General features: G+C 37.3%; 2 protein-coding genes and 1 long non-coding RNA gene across 5 annotated transcripts in view; 1 reads left to right on the forward strand and 2 right to left on the reverse strand.

Annotated features, from left to right (window-relative positions):
* Positions 1-4615, forward strand: part of NKCC (sodium potassium chloride cotransporter) — a 28065-nt gene extending 23450 nt beyond the window's left edge. Inside the window, exons 14-21 of the mRNA XM_053756127.2 lie at positions 331-542; positions 685-926; positions 1181-1407; positions 1606-1781; positions 2001-2158; positions 2263-2405; positions 2755-2888; positions 3232-4615. Coding sequence (XP_053612102.1) covers positions 331-542; positions 685-926; positions 1181-1407; positions 1606-1781; positions 2001-2158; positions 2263-2405; positions 2755-2888; positions 3232-3345 — 1406 coding nt within the window. The 3' untranslated portion in view covers positions 3346-4615. The remainder of the gene's footprint in view (positions 1-330; positions 543-684; positions 927-1180; positions 1408-1605; positions 1782-2000; positions 2159-2262; positions 2406-2754; positions 2889-3231) is intronic.
* A 1155-nt stretch (positions 4616-5770) lies between these two features.
* Positions 5771-23753, reverse strand: part of Ptpmeg2 (Protein tyrosine phosphatase Meg2) — a 43095-nt gene continuing 25112 nt past the window's right edge. For all 3 annotated transcript variants that reach the window (XM_053756134.1, XM_053756133.2, XM_053756135.1), the window contains 11 exons: positions 15541-15749; positions 14736-14845; positions 13532-13649; positions 12457-12533; positions 10566-10761; positions 10090-10253; positions 9496-9725; positions 8839-8975; positions 8688-8764; positions 7919-8076; positions 5771-7494 (listed from right to left, as the gene is read on the reverse strand). In XM_053756134.1, the coding sequence (XP_053612109.1) occupies positions 7423-7494; positions 7919-8076; positions 8688-8764; positions 8839-8975; positions 9496-9725; positions 10090-10253; positions 10566-10761; positions 12457-12533; positions 13532-13649; positions 14736-14845; positions 15541-15749 (1548 nt within the window). In that variant the 3' untranslated portion in view covers positions 5771-7422. The remainder of the gene's footprint in view (positions 7495-7918; positions 8077-8687; positions 8765-8838; positions 8976-9495; positions 9726-10089; positions 10254-10565; positions 10762-12456; positions 12534-13531; positions 13650-14735; positions 14846-15540; positions 15750-23753) is intronic.
* On the reverse strand, positions 10915-12446 carry LOC128676165 (uncharacterized). The gene is made up of 2 exons (XR_008405368.1): positions 11967-12446; positions 10915-11082 (listed from the first exon to the last, which is right to left on the reverse strand). It is a non-coding gene; the product is annotated as an uncharacterized LOC128676165 (long non-coding RNA).

The following is a 23753-nucleotide window of genomic DNA, read 5'->3' on the forward strand; positions in this document are numbered from 1 at the left end:
AGTGTTATCATTACGCCGAACTAAATAGGTATCGGGATATGCATGCACTGCACGCAAGAGGAAGTTTGTTTCCATCTGGCATATTGCCAGTATTTCCTCGGAATCATAATGGTTTAAAAAATCCGGATTTTCTGGAAAACATTTTAAACTACTATTTCCTCAAAGGTGAAAGGGGAGTTCGTATTATACTTTCCAAGAAATAGTGACCTTAAGCTAGCCTGATGGGAAGTAAAGAGGGAGGTTTATGATGCTACACGGAATCCTTCAGAAAATGTTCAGTCATATTATATGCATTGGGATAGGGATTATTATAATTATTTCCATTGCCAGATGTAAACTGGGGCAGCAGCACGCAAGCCCAGATGTACAAGACTGCGCTCTCCAGCGCTCACAACTTGGCTCGCACCGGAGAGCACGTCAAGAATTACTGGCCACAACTGCTGGTGTTGGCTGGCACTCCGCAGACGAGGCCGGCGTTGGTGGATCTCGGCAACCTCATCACCAAGGCCGGCTCGCTCATGATCGTCGGGGATATTTCAGACGTTAGTCTAATCTAAATTTTTTTTCTACCAAGCAGAGGGGCTACAGAGGAACATAAAACACGTAGCACGTTATTGTGTCCTCTCTTTTTTTACACGATTTGTACACGTTAAAGTATGAGTACTTAATTTATTTCTGTTGCAGAGGAAACTGACATATAAAGAGAGGGCAGCTCGAGCTCGTTCAAGCGACGAGTGGCTGCGCGGGCGCAAAGTCCGAGCGTTCTATAGCAGCGTTCACGGCTTCAGCTTCGAGCTGGGTGCACGAGCGCTCATGCAAGCCGGAGGCGTGGGTAAACTGACGCCCAACGTGTTACTTATGGGCTACAAAGCCGATTGGACCACGGCGGCCCCAGAGGAACTCGTGGCTTACTTCAATGTGCTCCAGTATGTGTGACATCAATGTTCGAAAATGTTTAGGAATTCCTAATAATATGAATGCAGCCTACAATAGCTCAATTTACACGTAACTCTCCTGAGGTTGCAGGAAGTCAAGGACCGCACCAGTATAATATTTAATTAGATAAATTGATCTTTATTTCTTCATTATATAAAATCACTCACTTACGTACTAGAAGCCCCTAAAGACTTGCAGTGAGATAGAAGTCGGTAATCTTTCTAATTTGACTTGATAATTCCAGCACGGCGTTTGACCACCGGTTAGCGGTGGCTATCTTACGTACACCTGGAGGTCTGGACCATGGCACGGCGGTAGCGGAGGACGCCGCTCCCAGCGCTGGCCTGACAGCCACCAGCTGCGGCAGCGCAGAGTTGGGCGTGCGGCGGGGAGCCAACATCATGCATGCTGACTCCGACCTCGATATAAGATCGCCTGACTCTCGGCCAAGCAGTGGCGCTAACCTCCAAAGTAAGTATTTTTTAAGCTTCTTTTAGGGAATCTTTCTGGACCTTTCCCTCTTAGAATACTGGGAAAAGACGTGACGATTCCCTTAAAGATGAAATAAGTGAAGAAGAGTTCGAGACAAAATCCAAATTTTAAAAACATAATTTTCAACAAATTAGTTATTGTGTGTTGAAATAATATTTGACTTACTTCTATTTCCAGGTTTAGCTAACATGACAACGTCTCGTTCCTTCACGATATCAGAAAAAGATACCAAAGATAAGAAGAAAGACAGGAATTTAATGGACTTCAAGAGACAGATAATTTATAAGGCTGCGAACGGAACTGAAATAACCAAAGACCAACTTACTCAAATGAGCATATTCCAGAAAAAGCAGGTACGCAATTGCTTTTACACTTACTTAACTTTTCTCTTTATTTTTCTCCTAATAAAAAAGAACTTAGTCACATGAAATTAATCATAACCAGAACTTTTGTTTTAGTTTAATTTGGTTATACGAGTAGAACGTAATTACCTAATTTTTGTTTTGTTGACCTGGTTTTTTCGAAATTTAACTAAAAAGCAGCGATTTTGAACAAGACGTGTTTGACCTCAGGAGTGTGGAACATTAGACGTGTGGTGGCTGTACGACGACGGTGGTCTGACCATCCTGCTGCCCTACATCCTGTCGCAGCGGTCGTCGTGGTCCAATTGCAAGCTGAGGATCTTCGCGCTGGCCAATAGAAAGCACGAGATGGAACTAGAGGAGAGGAAGTAAGGCTGTCCAATCTAATTTACCCTACAACTGTTTATTAACAGCACCAGAAATAATTATTATTGCAGATTTTTCTACAAGTAAATATATTTTTGTGTTGCAGTATGGCGACACTTCTATCGAAATTCCGGATCGACTATTCGTCGCTGACCATGGTGCAGGACATCAACGAGGCGCCGCAAGAAGACACCAAGAAACTCTTTGACGAGACCATACAGAAGTTCACCGGAGATAATGCCAATGAAGGTAAAACCCTCATTTTTCCGTCTCCAATGATGTGGAGCTTAAGTAATTGTTGACTCTCTCTTAGTCTCCCAAAATAAAGGGTTCATTATTGCGGGAAATTGCCTGATACAGTAAAAGAGATAATATTGCCTTAAGGGATGTACATGATTGGTGCATTGGAAATCACCATACTCACCTAAGAGGCTCCGTAGAGTCTCATCAGAGTAATTAGATGAAATCAATCAACGAAAACAACACCAGAAGCCCATATCTATGTCACAACGACTAAGGAATAAAGAGTTTGTTGATCCAAAGAGGGTTGACATCGGTGGTAAAATATACTTATTTATTTAAAGCCTTCTTCTTCCAGAGTGGTGCATCAACGAGACCGAGCTGCTGACGCTGTCGGGGAAGACCAACCGGCAGCTGCGGCTGCGCGAACTGCTGCTCACCAACTCCAAGGAGGCGCGGCTCGTCGTCATGTCTCTGCCCATGCCCAGGAAGGTTCGTAAATCATGTAACATACATACAGCATGTTTTATAGCATAGGTTACAAGAAATAACCTATGTGCATCGCTTCTGTTGAATAAAAAGACTTCTATAAATTTACTTTTGAAAGTTTTCAATTTTACTCATTCAGATTAAACTCTAACTCATCCAAATGACATTTTTAAAGTCATAAAAAATAACAATATTCTCTCACCACGCGCAAGACTCACTTTTATCTACGGCTTTCTGTTTTAAGGCTATTCGTAGTAGTAGTATTTAGTATCGCGTGAAATGGAAGGTAGGTACATCATGTATTATATTATGTAGAAACCAGTTCTGAAAAGGGACATGTTTGCAGGGCTCGGTGTCAGCTCCCCTGTACATGGCGTGGCTGGAGATGCTGAGTCGCGACCTACCGCCTGTACTCTTCGTCAGGGGAAACCACACCTCCGTGCTTACATTCTACTCTTAAACTACGGTCACTTCTTACGCTCTTTCTTTCTCATAATCTTGTCAGTCATAAAGCATAGAGGCTCAAGCGAGCATAGAGTCCAATTTTCTTCTTTATTTCGCTGAGTGTTCAAGTTAACTACTTTATTAGAAATGGCACTTCAAAAATATCCTCAACTACATGTGATGTCCTATGTAAAGTCATTCTTCTGTGCAATAAATGTCTCTGTAAGTAGGTAATTATTTATTCTATCTGTATCAATAAATAGTAATGCAATTTATCGTAAGTTGAATACTTAATTAATGTAACAAAACCACGACACGTAATCTAAGTAAGTAAATTATTTGTAAAACACCAGCCAATTTTTCAGTTTTCACAGCAGGCACTGTGGCAGGCATGTTTAGATGACAAAATAGGGATATACCAAAAAATTATAAATCTGTGTTCATTTTCACAATCAATTCAGTTAAGTGGAAGTTATTTTACTCATTTCAAGTATTGTGATAACTTGGATGGTGTTTAAAAATAAACCCTGTGTATTTACATAGATGTATTGCAAATTAATATTAATATAAGAAAATTATTTCTGATACAAAGAAGCTCTCATAAATATTTATCAGATATATGGAAGCTATTTTTGTATGAAAATTAGTAAATCATACGTAAACAAATCATTGTGATCATAGATTTAATTTCATTATATTTTAAGATCAATTTTAATAATATTTATAGGTACCTAGTTAAGTAATTAAATTATAAATATGAATTCTGTAAGCGGTTTTGATATCGTGCGAATTTTTTAAATCTAAAATGGAAATCCAACCCTTCGTACAAATTAGAAGAATTTTCAAGTCGAACCAGTTAGCGCGTTCAATTCTTCGGTTTTTTAATGTATAAATTTCTGGAAAATATTTGAACACAAAACTATAAAAGGGTTCTTGTATTAGGTACTAGTACTACATTCTCAAGTTTTGGTTTGGTTTTTTAATTTATTTTCCTAACGCATTATATACGTATTATTTAAAAAGGTGCATATTTATTATTTTGGAGAAAGTCTACAACCCATACCAAATATAAAACCAATCATAATTTAAAAGTTGATTTTACGGAAACCTCAGTGTGTTAGTGCGAAGCTCGCCCTTGAATTATACTGTTAGTTTCTCAGGGTAGTTCATATTCATAGGAATCATATTTGTCATGTGCCATTTAATAATGAGTAGGAATATTACCTTATATTTTCTTTTTTGTTGATCTGTGATATAAGCATAAAAACATTTATACACTAGTATAAATGTTAAATTTCAATATGAATATTTTTAAAGGAAGTTAAAATTCAAGAATATGGTTCCTATGGTTATACACTTAATTACAACAGTATTTCTATAAAACTACCTTCTTATTATACTTATTTTAAATTATGAAGTACAAATCTTATTCTTTATTTTTATTTAATGGATACCGAGATAAGTAAGTAAACTGTTAATGACTGGCTTGCAAGCTTTATCGAGTAAATTCGCTATTTTTATGAATTTTAGTTTAAATTTTAATGAAAATAGGGACAAAAGCGCAATATTTATTGACTAAAATCACAAATACATCGCAATTATTTAGTTAAGTGAAAGTATTAAAATCAGACAGCTATTTAAAGCAATTTAAATAAATTATAGAATAAATTCTTTCAAAATTACATTAAGTACATATTAATTTCATGAAAAACTCGCAGTGCCACCGCGGCGTTTACACGTCAAACAAAAGATTTTTTTATCAAATATAGAACCATCGTACTATATTTGATAAAAATTCCTTTGTTGTTCGATGTATGACCCTCCCAGCCGAGGGCGCTTATAAACGAGTCTTGTGACTGGTGGCCAGACCCTTATTTTACAATAACAATACTAAAAATTATCATGGCTGTTTAAACTATATACAAATAATTTAATAAGATAAAATATAAAACGTATTTTATTTAAGTATTATGAATTATTTCATGTGTTTCATTGTACCATGTCATTTTTAAATTAATGTTTGGGTAATACGTATATGTATTATAACTAATTTGCTCTATTTGAATAAAATTTTAGGAATAAACGATTCGATCAAAATTTGTTTTAGTTAATCCGAAAGAGATTTTTAATAAAATGATACTAAATTTTCGCTTATTTCATTCTACTCTAGTCTATTTTATGTATAAATTTTAACATGAAATTAGTAGCTAATTCCATGGCTTATGTTAGTATAGTTTCTTCTGTTCCATCTGGGGGTCTGTCATTCTGAACTGTAACCTAATCAAATCTAACTTGCAAGCATAGATCAACACAAAGGAAAAAAGCTGTTGCACTATTTGAATGTAGTCGCGTCGTACGACATCCACGGATCCTAATTTAAAGCAGAAACACACGCCACGCCAAAAATAATATTCTATTCTATTGTAAATAAAACCAACCACTGAATATATTACAAGTTGTTTTTATTTCACACCATATTTTCACAATTCAATTTTAACAGATTAAAATATTTACAGATACAGAATCAACAGTTGTTTTAACAATTTTCTTAATTTAAGAGTGTGGACAGCTCAAATTTGAATGGATAAATACAATTGCGACAGCTGTTTTGACCTCATAATAAAGTTCTTACAAAATTCGTATTTTTCAAAACAGTATTTTGTTTTGGTACGATGGTGAATCAGTATATTAATACTATGGCATTTTAATATTAGGAGATTCTTGGTTTTGCTCGTGGCAAGTGAAGCCAGAAATAAGGATAATTAAAATAATTTGAACTCAACCAGCTACAGAGATATGTACGTTGCGAAACAGGACGGCGCGGCGCTTCGAAATATTCACCTTGGATATGTAGCTAACAGGTTACTTTGAAAAATAAATAATCATTTGCTATTCATATATATAAATTCACTAATTGGTAAATACTTTATTTATTTACATTTTATATTTCATTTAGTTTAAATTGGGAGCTATTGCCAGCATTGGAACTATTGTTCAGTCGCCGGCACCACGCTAAAGGTCCACTAGTCAAATTTGGGATTTCAGTCTATCTACACAATTTTAATCATAGTTTACGATATAATTTATAATGCGCGAATTTTTCAGTTCATATAATACTGGCGAAGAACATGGACTTTTAATGATTATAAAAATTATAGATTATTCACACCATATTCAATGTATTTATAAAGAATGATGACATATCAATTGTTTAATTTCATTACCCTACCAGCACCTCAACGTATAAAAATGTATCAAACCCGCGATTCAGTTATAAGAATAATTTATAAAACCATTATATTCATTTAAATAATAAAAGACGCCACAATTCTTTGAAAAATATAAACATACATAGCTACATAAAGAAAAATTCACACAGCCATACTTCTTTTTATAAATAAATAATAACATTCTAATTACGGAAACATTTTTGGTTACTAAGATTTATAATAAGCAAAATAAATACTTGAAATTACGAGGTTTACTTCAGAAATATGTCCGATGTCTCAGTTCTTATTCATGCTACAGGAACATGATTCAAGACTGGGCGGTGTAATACGGCCGAGTCTGGGAGTCCCTGACACTTACACTAAATGAACACATCTCTCGTTTGTGCGACCCTGGAATCTTTGGCGGGGCTGAGATCGCGACTGGAGCTCGGGCTTCGCTGAGACAGGCCTTCAGGCCGAGCTAGCATACATATTGTAGCCGTTCATTTATTTTAAATGTTAATTGTTAACTTCTCTACTGTCTGTTAGTGGCCAACCCACCAACCACGCAGGTCGCCAGGCTTTTTCATTCCAGAATGGTCCAATCAATGTTAATTTTGGATATCAGCATGCTGAGTCTGAACTGCCAAATAATGTATCTTTCCATTACACCACAATTCAACTATAAACTTTCCACTTGAATATCGTTGCTTCCATAAAATGTACGCAAGAAATCACACTATTTGAGTCCGGTCCAGTATATTCCGGCAGGCAGTATACTCGGGAACCAACACTGAGCACTGTGTTCGCTGTCACTGTCACTGTAGCTGTCACGGTCAGTGTCACTGTCACTAGAGCAGAGCACAGAAAGACCGCGCGAGTCTTCATTCGGAGTCGTCCTCGTGGTCGTCGTCGAAGCCCGCCAACTGCGCGCTGTCCAGGTAGCCCTGCATCACCTGATAACCAATAGAATAGAATATTTTTTTAATAACCAATACAAATATAATTAATTCGGTCAACAAATGGCAATAAATAAGGAGCAGTAAGGACAGAAGAAAAGTTTTAGAGAACGTTATAAGCTTTCATTCTGTTTTGGCGTAACAACCAAACAAAAAAGCCAAATTGAGAACTTGGGAGACGTTGGGATCTTGAGTGTGTTCACTCCCTAATTATTGAAATTAATAATAATTGGTTGATGATTTAAGAAAAATCGGAAGGCGTAAACGGCTCCAGACAGCAATAGAAATAGGTAAACATTGAGAGTCGCATATACCCAGCAGTGGGATGCGAAACGCTGTCGATGTTGATGTGCAATCATTACAACCCGCGAGATGGATGGAGCGGGGACGCATGGCTGTGGGTGGACGTTGTGCTACTGACCGCGTACTCGAGCAGCGCGACGTGGCAGAAGACGTACTGGTCGGGCATCTGTATGGAGTGCGCGCGCTGCGCCCGGATGCGCTCCACCGTGCCGCGCACGTCCGCCACGCCCTCCGCCGACAGCCGCAGCGTGCAGATGTCCAGTGTCAGGAACGTGCCTATGTTCATGGTTTACTTATAATTCTAGTGTAGTCGTCTAAGAAGAATATAAGTCAGACAAGCAGGGTCACCATATATGGATCCAATTATATTAATGAGACGAAGGTTCGTGTTAAACCCCTTACTGATTGTTGTAAAACATACGTTCAATTTGTTCTACTACTACTCTACACAATTTTATGGTATAAAATACAAAATAATATGCACGTGTTCGGTTAGTTAGAAAAACTGAAACTAGATGGATATCGAAGCTTCAGTTTCCCTATAAAAATAAGAAAACAAATTTTTTTATAATCGACTTGTCATCCAAGTAGAATTAGTTCTTCACCTTATAGAAAGACTGTACGGTCAGAAATCAGCCGAACTTTTCAGTTTTTAGACATGACGGTTGCTCATTTGCGTTCTTTCATTCGTGTATCGATATATCAACGCTACACTAAAGGATACTAAAGTGTTCAAGTGAATTATAAACAGTTATTCTATTTTTGTGTAAGCTAATGTATGCACTGATACGCTGTTTGAAACTTCGTCTAATAGTGCACTGAACAAGACTGAGGCGGTCCTCAGTCCTGGTGAACGGCGATAACATTAAATCAGTAAGTGAACTTACCAGTCCGACCGATGCCCGCTGAACAATGCACTACGATTGGGGGCCCTCTACTGTGTCCCGCCCATGCGTCACCAAGGCTGCAATAGATAAATGGTCCATCAATAATGTTTATAAATAAACGTATAAAGGGAAAAATTCGTGTAGTACTCACTCGTGGCGCGCCTGGTGCTGCGCGCGACGCACGCGCTGCAGGAAGCGCAGCACGGGCCCCGCGCCGGCGCCGCCCGGGACGCCGTAGTCCGGCCAGCGCGTGTACTGTCCGTGCCACACGTGCCGCGACTGCTCCGACTGCAACATTCAACATTATTCCTATGTGGTCTACTTGGTATTTACCTTCCTACCGCGCAACCTGGAGCAACGGAACTGACTGCTACGATCATTGCTACAACAATAATCACAATAATCTATGTCATAATCTATGACTACAAGTCATTGACGTCCCTCCAAATATAAAAATCGACGCAAGGGTTTAGTCGTGAAAACGTGACCAACGGACAGTGTGCGTAGTGCGACTTTGCTATTTACATCTCACCATTGCTTGCAGTGAGACGCAGCTAACCAATCACAGTGTGCCATTGTGACGCAACGACAACCACACCGCAATGAGATTGGTTCACTGCGTGTCACTTCGAATCGATTCGATAGTGAGAAGTGAAATGCAAACCCGCACTTCGCCCTCAGACAGAATTTTCCATGTATAATATTGTAGGTTTTCTGTCGCCAATTTTTGTCTTGATTTCAATTCAATCGTTCAAAAACTGAAAAGGATTAAATTAAAATGAACTGAATAAAATAAATAATCCCTTACCCTCAAATCAGTGAGCACAAGATGCGTGACAGTATAATCGTCTTCTTGTTCGACAGCTTCGTTAGTGATCGCGAAGCCGCCGTGCTGCGCGGACGTGTTCGGAGCTAAGGGCCAGTATTGCCCGCATTTGACTCGACCTCGTTCCACTGTCCTCGTGGTCATCACGATTACTAATGTCCCTTGCTCCCAGACCATGCGCCAGAAGTCGCCAAAAGTTTTGGGGAGTGGTCCTGGAAACTCAATTTAAATAAACGCTTCCGCCAATAATAGTCGACAATACAAAGGTGACTGGAAGATGATAGATACTAGAAGAATGTATTACATGCCTTTGCAACAACATTGCAGCTAGATCATTTCAGAATAGTTTTAAGTCGGTTGGAAGTAGGTAAATTTTGAAAAAAAAAATGTATAATTCAATTTTAAATTTCATTAAAAATTTATTAACTAAAAGTAGCTGTCGAACGAACAAACTTAGCCTTGAGAACAAATTGTTTGTATGTGACCTCAAGTGTATTTTAGTATAGAGCGTTTGAATGTGACAAAAATGACACATGACCTCATATGTGATTTTTGTCATATCTTGAAAATACCTACCTTGTGTGCAAATGAAGGCATTCTTCTGCTTGTAGCCGTCAACGTAGTTAGCGTTGATGTAGTCGGTGGTGGGGTCGTCGGGGTCAGTTTGCGAGAGCAGTACTCTCGAGTGGTCGTAGCAAAGTACGTCCGTATATCTATTTTTGGCTAGATTACTCGGCAATCTAACGGGAGAAAAGATCTGATTAGGACCATCTTAAAAATATGAAAGATAATCGCAGGTTTATCAATTATTCGTAGACAAGGACCATCGTGGGTCATGCAAATATCTACATATTAAAGAGATATTGATTTTGAACTTTTGATTGCGGCCAAAAAATGGGTGTTCGTCAATTATTGTGGGTCGTTCAGAAACCGAGCGAGGCCGAAAAGTTCAATTTCGTTCGAACACTAAAAGAAACTAATTTGAACATAAACGAAGTGATGATGTAAAAGTGAGGTGGTGTGGAAGCAGTGCTTGCTACTCGTGGACTCACTTGGCATGGTGGAAGGTGCCCGCGGGCGGGCGCGCGCGGATCTCGTCGTACTCAGCGTGCAGGCCGCGGCGGCCCAGCGCGCGCACGCGCTCCGCCAGCGCGCCCGCCGCCTCGCCGCGTGCGCCGCCGCCGCACTCCTCGTCCGACAGCGCCGGCGACGTCGGCGACGCCTCGCCCGACGACCACGTGCCGCGCGCTGCAACAAACAACACCGCTACGTACATACCCGGAAGCTAAACTAGGTGCTCTCTCGTTCCATTCACAAAAGTAATATTAACGTTTTTACTTGATACAATATGGGTGAGATAGTTCGATGCGACGCGGTTATTGGGATTCAAGAAAAAAGAAATTAATTCTGAATAATGGTATCTATTGATGACACTACGGTGTAAGCGAAATTAGAAAAATAAGTACCCAAAGATTTCAAAGAACCCATCCAAAGAAGTGGTTGCTTTACTAGCAGTGGTTGCAGTACTAGTTAGCCAACTTTACTGGTCAGCGCCGGGCCAATCACCGTCTAGGGTTTTCAAAATCCAACTTTTATTCAGAATCTGCACCTTTTCAGGTACGTTTTCGCGTAAACTTAGGTTAGGTAGGTATTCAAGGTGGACTTTCAAACACCAGCAATTTTTTTTTAAATATTCTCAAAACATGGAATATATCAAGTTTAATGAAAAATAGATATTAATTTTTTAAATGTATGTACATTTTCAAGTTTCTCTCAGCTGTATTACAAATTTGTATAGGAGATCAAATAACTTTTTTAATATTTTTTTCATATCCAACCCATATAAGTGAAAGGAAGAAAGCTTTTTCAAAATCTTTCAAAATTAGATAAACACAACTATCAGATTTATTTACCTAACCTTTCAAAATCATAATCGCTTGACTATCACCAACATTATCCTTTGCATTATTCGACAGTAACAGTAATGCAACAATCGCACAAACAAGCAAAAACAAACGAACACTTCTAGCATATTTTCTCATTCTGAACACTTTAAAAACCATATGTAACAAAATGTGCAATGGAATGAAACGGCAATCACAACACAACAGAGCCGGCAGCACAAGACGCAACATATCCACTATACAAGCCCATGTACAAATGCAATAAAATCAATTTAACGCTCCTCGATATGGTTCGGAGCACACAGTCGTTAAATCCACTGATTTACTCTGCGCTACATGTTTTCATAACATCCTTTTTTGTTGGAATTTTAAGGAATCTCTTAGGATTCAGAAAAAAACAGGGTTCGACGAGTATTAGACGTGGCTCGATAATAACGCGTAAATGCGTATTTTATTCAACCAATAAATTCGACATACAAACGTAACAATTAAACCATGTACAAATTTTGAGATATTTGTTGTTACTTTATTAAAAAAGAAAGGACGTACCCAATTTTGGTCTATCTGAACTCATAAATAGTATAAATAATTTGTATTTCTACGTAAAAGTATATAAAAATATACAGAAATAATAACTAGTCAAAAAGACACATGTCACTCGTAAACTTTTTTTTTCGCACAATGTTAGGCAGTATTTGTACAAATTATCGGCATGGAATTAATTTTTAACCAACTTTAAAAAATGATATTCTGACAATAGGGATCGAATCCGTTTAATAACGGATAGGTACACATTTAATATAAAGCAACCTTTTTTGGAATTCAACTTAATGGCTCGGGAAAGGCAAATTATCTGTTAGCATAATTTGCTTTTCTTTGACTCATCATCTAAGATCTGTTTTTACACAATCGCTAGCGTGTCAGTCTTGGAAATATGGATAAATTTACAATGAATGTCTACACTTCAAAATATATAAATAGCCATTCTCATAAATACATATATTTGACTATACAAAAGATTGAAGATAAATATACTCACTGTTTATATCTAAATCGTCGTCATCCGTGGAATTAGTATGCCTGCCCTTGACGTCGCCATTGTATCCGTGTGAGTGCCTGAAACGAACCAACCTTTGAGTCCTGAGCATACAGAGCATCTTCAAAAGACATATTTTTTTAAGCAAAGCTACTGGCAGTATTGTATAGTTTGTGGTATAGCATTCTAAAGTAAATTCATTATCTTCAACAAACACAGTAGCAAAATTGACGTTACTGATGTTTCTTGGATTTTTTGTTTCTTTTTTTTCATTTGGCAATTGTCTCTTCCGAATCTTGTAAAAGGCAAAGTGAAAAGGATTTAGTCTTTGTATTTTATCTATGTTTATAAAGTCAGCTGCTTGGACCTCTATAACACGGTAATAGGGGCGAATTTGCGATTTTGGGTAAATTGAATGGCGTCAACAGTCATCAGACATACTTGAACACGGAGTGTTAGTGTAATAGTTCATTCAAATTAAATATGCGAACGTGTATTCCAATGAGGAACATAATTTTCCAGGACTTAAGTATTTCAACAGTCTATTGTGAAAAATTTATTCTATTCATTTCTGACTTCGCTTAACGACTATTTAGCGATATGACAACTCCTCGTTAGTTTCACACATAGGCGTAATATACCCGTGTAAAATCCTTGTACAAGATAATTTGCATAAGGTTACCACAAGTCATTGCTTGGATAGGTTTATTGTCCATTTGAGTACGATTTGTGCATAACCTGGTAACCCTACCATCTGTTCCTATCAAGCAGGCAAGGAGGTGGATACCTGTAACACCAGGGAGACACGGACTTTATCCCTTACGGAGTAGATGAGAATTGGAAAACTTGAAGGCCATCTTTACCTGTATGGTAATTATATAGTACCTACTAGCGACCCGCCCTGGCTTCGCACGGGCACAATGTTGTGCATGTTGTATACATATAAATCTTAACACCTAATCCATAAAAAAACGCATTAAGATCTGTTGCGTACTTTTAAAGATCTAAGCATACATAGGAGCAGACAGACAGCGGGAAGCTACTTTGTTTTATACTACGTAATGATATATCCTGGTACCTAAGCGGGCTATGGTCACAGTTGTAGGGCGGGTCCCCGCTGATGTGCATGTCTGCGGTGTCCGTCCGCGCGGCGCGGTCGCTAGTCATGTCACATTCGACCGCCCGATCTATTATACCTGAAACAATACACAATCATGTTTAAAATACTATTGCGGTAAACAAATCGTGCTCATAGGTTGAAAATGCGGACAGAAATATCTTTTAATGTTTTATTGTTATTGATTCATGGTGAATAGCTAAATGTTTGAAATGCCAGATACATTAAACTGGCATTTACTTCAGGTTTATTTCAAGGAATCATGCGCATAGTATATTGGATTTGAACAAATTTAAGGAATTCTAAAAAGGTGAAGCTAAGCAAGCTCTTAAGAACCTATCAACAAGTTGTAATGATTATATGATATCAAAGAGCTATTTATTTACATATACATTATCATAAAATTAATGTTATTCAATTTTACTTTACAATAAAAATACTTTAATTAGGTAGATTTACAATCGCGCTTAATTATCATAATTAGCCATGCATGTATTTTTTGCGTGACAAGTAACCATTCTCGTACCTATAAAATAAATATATAATATTTACATAAGACCTGCTTATTTTTATAAAAATAACCATTCTAATATAAAAACATACGTAATCTTACTTCCTACTTGTAATATAAAAGTGAAAGTTTGTGAGGATATTTGAAACTCTTACACTAGAGAGCTACTGGACGGATTTCGATGAAATTTGACATTCGGGTGGGTGATACAGACGAGCGTTTCGACCGCTATTCGCCAAATGTCTAGAGGAAAGAATCTTATACAAAATTAAGCATTTACAAAATTAATATTAACCCAGCACAGATTATGCCAATCCCAACTATTAAATGCGAAAGAAAGTATGTTTGTTACCTCTTCACGTATTATCTACTGCACCGATTGTTATGAAATTTGGTACACGGGTAGAATAACCTGGAATGGGTACTTTTTATCCCGAAATTCCCACGGGAGTTTCACAATTCTTTTGTTAAAATTTGAATGATAATGAGAGTAGAATGAAACCTAAAATAAAATATACGGTACGTTTCTCAGCCTGATATTCCCATGGAAGCGAAGCTCCATTACGTATTTTATAAAAGTAACCATTATAACATTAAGCCATATATAACACTTAATTTCACTTCACCTATTCTACATATTATATTAGTTCTCACCATTTTGTGGTTTGACAGCGGGTATGTGATTGCTGATTACATATTCGTCGATGCCGTCTAGTTTGGATGCCTGAATATTGTTCGTGTAACAGTTTCTACAGTGTTCCAACCTGGAAACAAGAACCAATATTAGAATAGACCAGTTTTATTCAGATATTAAACACCTTATCTTCCAAACTAAATATAATTACGACGCAATAAAATAACACCCAAATGATTCTGTGTTAGAAAATACGAGGGGAAAGATACGAATATAGAATTACAATATATAAGTGTTTCGCGAAATATAGTTTCTATTTCACGAAATAGTGTTCAATAGTATATTATAAATATTATGTTTAAAAGCTTTTAGGCAAACATTCATTGGATTATAATTTAGTACAATACCAACAAATGCTTGTAATTGATCAATTATTGTATTGTAATCTGTTTTGTGTGTTAATAAATAAATAAATACGCCTGACCCAAAAAAGAAGTTTCGTAGACTCAGTTGTCTTCTAAAAGACTATAGTAAGAAACTAGCTCAAAGGAAATAGACAGGTCACAGAGTTTTCTGATAGCTCAAAAGCTAGCTTCTGGTTCTTAAGTACAGTCCTAGCCTAGCCATGCCTTGAAGGCAGTTCAGCAGAATCAACAGCAGAATTCCAGGTTCGTCTCGCCACGAGAATTTCTACCCGCATCAGAAAGGACAGCTCAATTTTTATGGAAATTTCGCGCTACTCTAAACTGTAGAATCCAAATAGATAGGATTAGGATACTCCTACATTACAGCCAACTATGATAGAAGATATATCTCATCTCTCACCAGGCAGCGTGGTCCGGCTCCAACTGTCCGCCGAGCTGCTTGGGCAGGCTGGCGCGAGGCACGTGCGAGCCGAGCTGAGGCGCGCTCACTGTGTGCACGCGCTCGCGAAGCTTCTCCCGCACGAACAGCCGGAGAATGCCGAAAGGAGCCTTGAACCACAGGGGTGCCGTCACTATCAGCACCTTCTTCAATTTAGCCGGGTAACCACCCTGAAACAAAAGAAAGATAGTTTTGACTACGTGATATTTATACACAAACGCTTAAAATATTTTTTCAATTTAAAATCAGACAAGCAAAAGATTGGATGGTAATATGCGCATGAGCTGTCAACCATAATATGGAGAAAATTCCCCTAGCGCGTTCCCACTTCAGGTAGTTGAAAGCTATGTTATTTGCCCGGTGGCTCTGTGCAGTGGGACACAAATAACGTGCCTACAGGTACGGAAATAGACCCACTAGAAAGCACATTATGTACACCAAAACCGCACCAATGGCGTATTTTTAGAAAAACCACAAGGGATTAACACGTACGGCTCTCAATCATATCAGGAGGTTTCACGAATTTCATCTAGTATTTGTATTGAGCGATTGTCATATGACGCCCCACGGGAAATAGACTGAAAGCTAGCAACGGAATGGTATACAACACAACCACATTAAGACTGTTGCCAAATGTAAATAGTTTCCTTGATTACACACACGAAACTGAATAGGATAACTCCGAGAATGGTTGTTTCTGTGGGCAATATACGGTCTTGTAACGACGCTGTTCCGCTTAGTATTTCGCTTTACCAAATAATCACATCCAAGTTCATAAAATTTTAAAGTCGGCATAAAAATATAACGCATTAAACCGTTCCATACTGCATCGTTTATATTAATTGTGCACTACTTAAAATACAATTGTAATACACGAAATATGGTGATTACCGAAAAGCTCGTTTCAAAACTATTTTAGCCAATTTCGAGTGAGCTACAAAACTCGATTATAAATCTATATATCGTGAATTCATTCATAAATCCGTATTAGCGACTCGAGTGGGAGTCAGCCTTATAAATATTCACGGTGGGCTGCAAGCTCACGGGGGTGAAATGAGAGCTGTAGATCACATCATGGAAACGCAAGCACGTGGTTGTCCGTGACATTGCCCGACTTCGTCAATTTATTGTACGATTAAGGTTTTTAATTATATAATACCTATATTATTTTTTGCGAAAAAAACTAACTACCCTATCTTATATAGAAATATACCATTAAATATACATCACACTGGCTACAAATATAAAACGACATACAAAATAAAATATTGAAATAAATATTTCTAAGTACTTATACCTATATTATTTTCGTTTTCAAGGGTTTTCTTCCATTACGGCTACGTTACAATTGGAGTGATTTATTGAACGCATTTCCCGTGTGCGCTCAACAAATAGCTTTTATTAAACTTTTATTCCATACTAGACGATGCCCGCGACTTCATTCGCATGGACGAACAATTTTTGGTAAGGAGTCAAAATTAATACAGAAATTTAATTGTACAGACAAAGCGTAACGATACCTATACATACAGAAGATGCTCATCAGATTGAAAAACTATATTTCCTATAGTTTAGCTGGACCATTATGACTCTTCCCAGATCTTCGATTTTATACATGAACAGGAAATTCTCATCAGACTAAACAACTTTTATTAGGGCGTCATCTGTATATTTCCTATATTTTAGCTGTACCATCATGGGTCTACATCAGGTTTCCAGATTTTCGATTTTTATATCTTAACAGAAAATGATGAATCAGGCTGAACAACTTTTGTTAAGGCGTCATTTCTATATTTACTATAGTTTAACAGTACCATAATTGTTGTCCATCAAGTGTTCCAGTTTTCAAAATCATTTATACCTTGCCCAGCCTTAATAGCTATATAACAAAAAGTTACATTCAAATCCGTCCAATAGTTCCGAAGATTAGCGTGTACAAACAGACAGACATACAGATAGAAAGGTTTTTTATATCTATATCGGCTAATTTTATTTTTGTGTAAATGTATTCGATGTACAAAAATTTTTTTTCTACCGTTTTTTATATGTATTGATTTAAATTTGCAGGAGTCCTTGGACTGAAACCTTTCCTTTCCTTGGGTCGATTGTTATTCCGAGCCAAATAAGAGCGATCTAACAAGAGGCCGACTTTCTCACATGAAAGGAGAATTCGCGAAATGCTAGCATTCCTGTTCATTGTTACTATTATGTCACAGAGGTAAATTGGGTAGGGTATGGGCCAAATTGGTCAGGTGGGACGAGGTCGTTCCCGTAAGTACCCATAGCAAGTACGCAATTTCTCCTCGGCTTCTCCATGGCTAGTCACGGCTGTACATAAATAATCTCCGTGCAATATTAATAAATCCAACGTGGTAGCGCGGCCCATAAAAAAGACCACCCTCCAATATTCCCGTTAGTAGGTAGGTCCCTCCCGTGCCAAGAGATATGAATATCAAAGAGGTCAATATCATGTGCTAATTCTGATCACAGTTTTGTTAGCATCCAAACGATTTTTCTATCAGGTAAACATCAAAGATCACAATAGAGAATACAATACTTTTGAAGAAAGTCCTCCATTCTTGCCTTGCTAACACACACGTACAGACGAAATATATCTGGCAGATAAGAATTTAACAGTACTTGTTGACAAACGACCTCCCCATTCACTTTTATCAAGAGAAATGGCTGTCTCAATGCGGTACGAGGGTGACACATTGCTTTCCTAATTTCCGTTGTACACATACAAACATATTTTATTAGTTTTAGTAACTTTTGTACATAGTACGGCTCGGCCCAGGAAATAACGGGGAAAATGATCAGGAGAGATACAAATGTTTTGATTTGAACAACCACAGGTAAAACATTTGCTGAACCCAAATCAAGTTCATTAAAAATTTACGTAACAATGTGTGTAAAAATGAGGGCAGGTCAGGTGGGTTGCCTAATCAATTATGTCGTACCTGCATATTTATCACATAATTAAACGGAACGGAAGCACTTTGTTACAGAACGGCCAAATTAACTCCCAACCTTGGCCGGTTCAAACAATTTCATAGTGAAATACAAAACCATTTTTCTTGGAAATGATACGAGAATTCATCAACAAAAAAATTATTTCCCGATAACACTTTGTTCCAAACTTGAATACTCTATTTCAGTCAGCAGTATATTTAATATGAAATTATTCTAAAACCGACCAAGGGTGCACCCAAGCTCGGGTGCGTTAAGAAAACTAGGGGTGAGAGGTCATTGCCCCGTACTTAGATCCCTTCAACCTCGAAGTTATTACCTCTGTAATGTCACCTTGGCCCTAAGCTGTACCGAATTGCCGAAATATTCAGCGCCGCGCGCGATAAGTTTAAAACTTAGATTATTTGCAGAGAAATGAACAGTTTATTGGATATGCAAGTATTTAATTGTGAGGGTGCATTGTCCCGGGTCTTCCTCGTATGTCTAGACGTCACTGACGTCAATGCAAGGGTAGAAGCAGAGTTCAATTCCCCAGGCGAGGATTTTAGATGAAATAAATACCGCGCAAACGTTCCGACGATTTATAGCAACTAGACGACATCACATACCTTTTATCTAAATAAAAAATTCACTGACTAAACAACTCACAACCGAAATTAAAAAATAACCGAATCGAAACATAATTAAGTACACCAAACTCATATTAACAATAAACATATTAAGTACCTTAAACTACAAGTACGACACAACAAACAGCAAAACATATGTGTATATTATCATGAGAGGAGCAAATTTAATATTTCATTTTCCAAGCTTTCGCAACGGAATAAAAACCATATTTCACGAAATAGCATGGTTATTTTACGTATCGCGTTCCTATCATTAGTCACCACGTAACAGAGCGCTAACGGAAATATTTTATGCAATTTTCTGTATCCTGGCGAATAATTAATGGAGTTGCAAAGAAAGTCGTGAACTGGGGCAGAGAAACCTTTGTTATTCTCGGAAATATATCAACAGGTAAACTTACTTCATTTGGAGAATTCGCCAATAAGGGAATACGATAGACTTTTATATCGTGTAATCAAAACACTATTATTACGTGACATTATGTTCCCAATAGTTTTGTGTGCTACAGAACTTTCATTCTGAATTGTGAGAAGCCTATTTATGTATAGAAATAACGTACGCACGCTACAATACATCCCAAACAAATTATTTTATTTATTAGTAAGTTGATGTAATCACTACATTGTGTCGTTTTATTAATTGTGAAACAAGTTTTGTACACCTAAATTAATATTATGCAAATGGAAAATGCCTAACATACAAAAAGAAAAGAGCTGATCTTTGACTGTTGTCAAACTCTTATTTAGTCGAAAGCTAAAAATAAAATTTGTTTTCCCATTTTTCAACTAGGTACTGTAGGTAAAACAACTGCGTTTGACAGACGACCGCTTTCAATTTTTAAATTTGGAACACGCCAGTAAAGCTGGATTTTTCCTGAACATTTCAACTATTTCCAAACAGTTTGTAAAATAAAATCTGGCTCGATTTTGTGAACCTAGGTTTATCAGAGCAGAGCACGTCTCGACAAAGTTCCAGAATAAGTTGGCTTCTGGGAAGTTCTATACGGCTAAGTAGGGCGCCGACGACTGGCCCGGCCAAGATAAACTTGTGTCGGAGCCAGGCGAGTTCTCAAGTTGGTGTCGCTGCGGACACTTAACACTATTCCGAGCCTACTTGACAGACCTATTGTTGTCAACTGCTATTACATTACAGAGTTAACTAGAGAACTTACTAAATGATATACATCATATTCGCAACACAATAACCTCATGTTTCATAACGCAACAAATCAATGAACTCTGTCAAATGAAACCCTTAATAATTACGTATTGAAAATGCATTACTCTGATAAAATCATTGCATGCCCTTAGAGGTTGTTTCTAGCGCATTAATATTTTAAAATACAAGAAGCTCAGTGTATAATGCCATTAGAAAACCAGAGCAAATATCACATTTTTCATTACTTGATTGCTTTTAAGACAAAGCAATAATACAATGAGAAAATAATTTCGAAAGAGATCGGGAACACAATTGTATCCAAGGTACAAGTACTTATACTTACTTCTTCAAGGTTCTTTATCATATCGCAATAAAGTGGCGAATATTTTGTCGGCATTGAAACTGCAAGTTACTCGAAAATAAGTCTTATTGTCTGAGAATCAAGGGTTCTCTCTTACCCTTAATCTTTCCTTCTTATATTGAATTAGGACAAATTGATTTACACTCGGGAGGTCACGGGCGATATTTCAGCTCTCCACGTGTTCAAGAAAAAGTTACCAAAATATCTACACTTTTCAGAACTCGAATGGAGAGAAATTGGTACTTGAAATGATATTTAGTAGCGTGAGAAATGGTGTATTGGCATAATGAAATACATAAAAGATCAAAACGTTTTGCATATGCTTTATCTATTGATGATCTAAATCTAACAAAAGCCAAGATACAATAAAAAACGTAAATTTCAAATCAATTTAAATCAATACAACTTTTGCAACTATAACTTGCAACTCAAAAACGTACACAAATTAAATCCTGTTTCGTAGACATGAGAAATGCTTTTTAAGTAGCCAGGTGCGCCGCCGGTCAGGTACAGTGAAGTGCAGGTGAAAAGAGGGCCTTTGGCAGACGCGAAAGGGTTGCACTTTAACTGCCTACATTCATAGTCTGGCAGCTGGCGCGAGAGAAATGATGTCTCCGTCCCAGAATGGCGGGACCACATTCAAGGGAATCTCCGCGCTTTCTCGCTAATATCTGCACTGCTCCGGTTTTTTTCTCAGGTTAGACATATTTACGACCTAAGAAAACGCGTCATTTACGTTTCTGTTTTGCAAGAAAAATCTGTTTTATGAAATTAATAATGGATAACCGACCTTTCTGAAAAACATGTTGATTGTAGAAATGCATAATACAAAACTGTTTGAAATGATTCTGAGAAGGATTTTCATAAAGCTCTCTCTCAAATCCGTTGTTTGTTTGAACATTTTATCCTTATTAATCACTCATTAATTTCAATGAAAGTTTATTGTCTGATGACAAGCCATACTTAGTTCAAGCTGCTGAAAGAGCCAGTAGATCTTACCGCGTCTACATGTTTTTAGCGACATCGGTGGCTGGTGACGGGAAATTGTAAGCATAAAGGGTCAAAGGAGACTGGCGCATTCTATTTGAGAGGACAAATGACGCGTATTCAGGCTCTGAATGAGATGCTGCAACGCCCGCTGCTACAAAACGGTAGCGTGCGGGCAATTAATACTATATGAGCAAAATTACTGCTGAAACGCCGACAACCAACTACATGATAATGTTTCATGACGTACCTAAATATCGTGTATCTATTCACCAGGAGGCAGACCACCTGCTCATAAATGTTTAACTACAATGCCTGATAAGTGCGATTTGTATATCCACCTAATGACGTTAGTGGCTAGTACTTTATATACTAGCAATTAACATAATTAGGTTAAACGATTCAAATAATGAAAATAAAAGACAAGTATGTCCAAAAATAAAGTGCAAGAATCATCAAATTCCTTTGATCGTTTGGCCCGACACTTGTTTATCTGTTGTATCAGTTAATCTATGAGTATATGAACAACATGTGAATTGTAAACGCGATCCACTCTCCTCTAGTTATGTGCAGCCAACGTGATAGTTGATAAAGATGTGTCGTAAACAACTCGCGACATTCTGGCCCGTCGCCAGCTGTCAATACTCCGCTTGTAAAACACATTCGTCATTATTTGAACGCGAAATCAGCGAAGAGGAAACACGAGTGGGCAGCGCTTCAAATTAACGTATTAAATAAACAACGCGAATAACAAAATAAAGTTTATTTTATTTGATTGCCAAAGAATTTTCGAATTTTATGGAAGTCATCAATTAACTAAATAAAAATTGTCTAGAATTGAATAAAAAAAAGAATATTAATGTCACGAAATCATAAAAAAATATTTATTAATCTGCCCTGTTAGTTAACTATACCATTATTTTAAAATGATTTATTTCACAAATCTTAAATGTAAATGATCAGTATTATTCAGTTAAATGCAGAAACTGTACCAATAAATACGGGAGTGCGTCGAAATCAAAATCTATTTAATATCATCCAAGGTTGGTTACCTAGCACCGACCTTTACCCTGAGTATATAAATAAATACGCATTACAAAAAGATCGTTGGACCGTCTTGTACAATTTTCTGCACTCGTGCTCTCGAAATCCTGACCTTTGGAAATGTCACGCGGATACTCTGGCGTGACGTCATATACAGTCCGCATAATCCAGGTTTAGCATCACAAACAACCCACCATCTGCGAACGTTGTGGATTTCCCAAGTACGCGGCCGGGATAATAAGCATACGATTATAGCTCTTTTGTTGCTATTTTGCAAACTTGCTATTTCTCAGAAACTAGCCTCTTTAATGTATTATATTAAAGAGGCTAGTTTCTGAGAAATAGCTATACAACGTATCATAAGTAATAACTAGTAATTAATTTGTTATAGGAATGCACACTATAATCGTAAATTGGATACGAGTAGTTCTCCAATTTTGAGAAGTTAGTCATTTGTGTTGGTGATAGCACTAGAATTCACCGATATGTATAGACAGATAACACAAACTCTGCGTCACAGAAGTCAACTCAAAAAATAAATTCAAGTACAGTTCAAACTTGGACGAAGGCTGGGTCGCCATGCACAGTATACATGAATGCTAAGATGCATATAGGATAAAGATTAGTAATAACCATAGGTATAGATGTATAAATATTAGCATACAAAGCCACGGATATTAGTGATGTAAGCGCATATTACTGTTGATGGCAGCGATGCGTGTCCTTTTGTTTGCGCAGTGCATCGATGCGGCTATCTTGTGATTGAAAATAATGTGACTACAGAAGAACAACTCGATATTGTTGGAAAACTCCCAAGTCCAATATCTACTAGAGCCACTACTTGGAACATCGAAAGGTAAATAAAGCAGTATGACAGGTTACAGGATAATAAAATATCTCGTTATCAATACAATAGTTAAATATCTGTTACTGATATAATAATTCTTCTACTATGTATAAATTGTGTTTAATATACTTTTTTGTTTAATATATTATATTACTAGCAGATTCTGAGCTTTTACTA

The sequence above is a fragment of the Plodia interpunctella genome, chromosome 15, assembly GCF_027563975.2.
Source record: "Plodia interpunctella isolate USDA-ARS_2022_Savannah chromosome 15, ilPloInte3.2, whole genome shotgun sequence".
NCBI lineage: Eukaryota > Metazoa > Arthropoda > Insecta > Lepidoptera > Pyralidae > Plodia > Plodia interpunctella.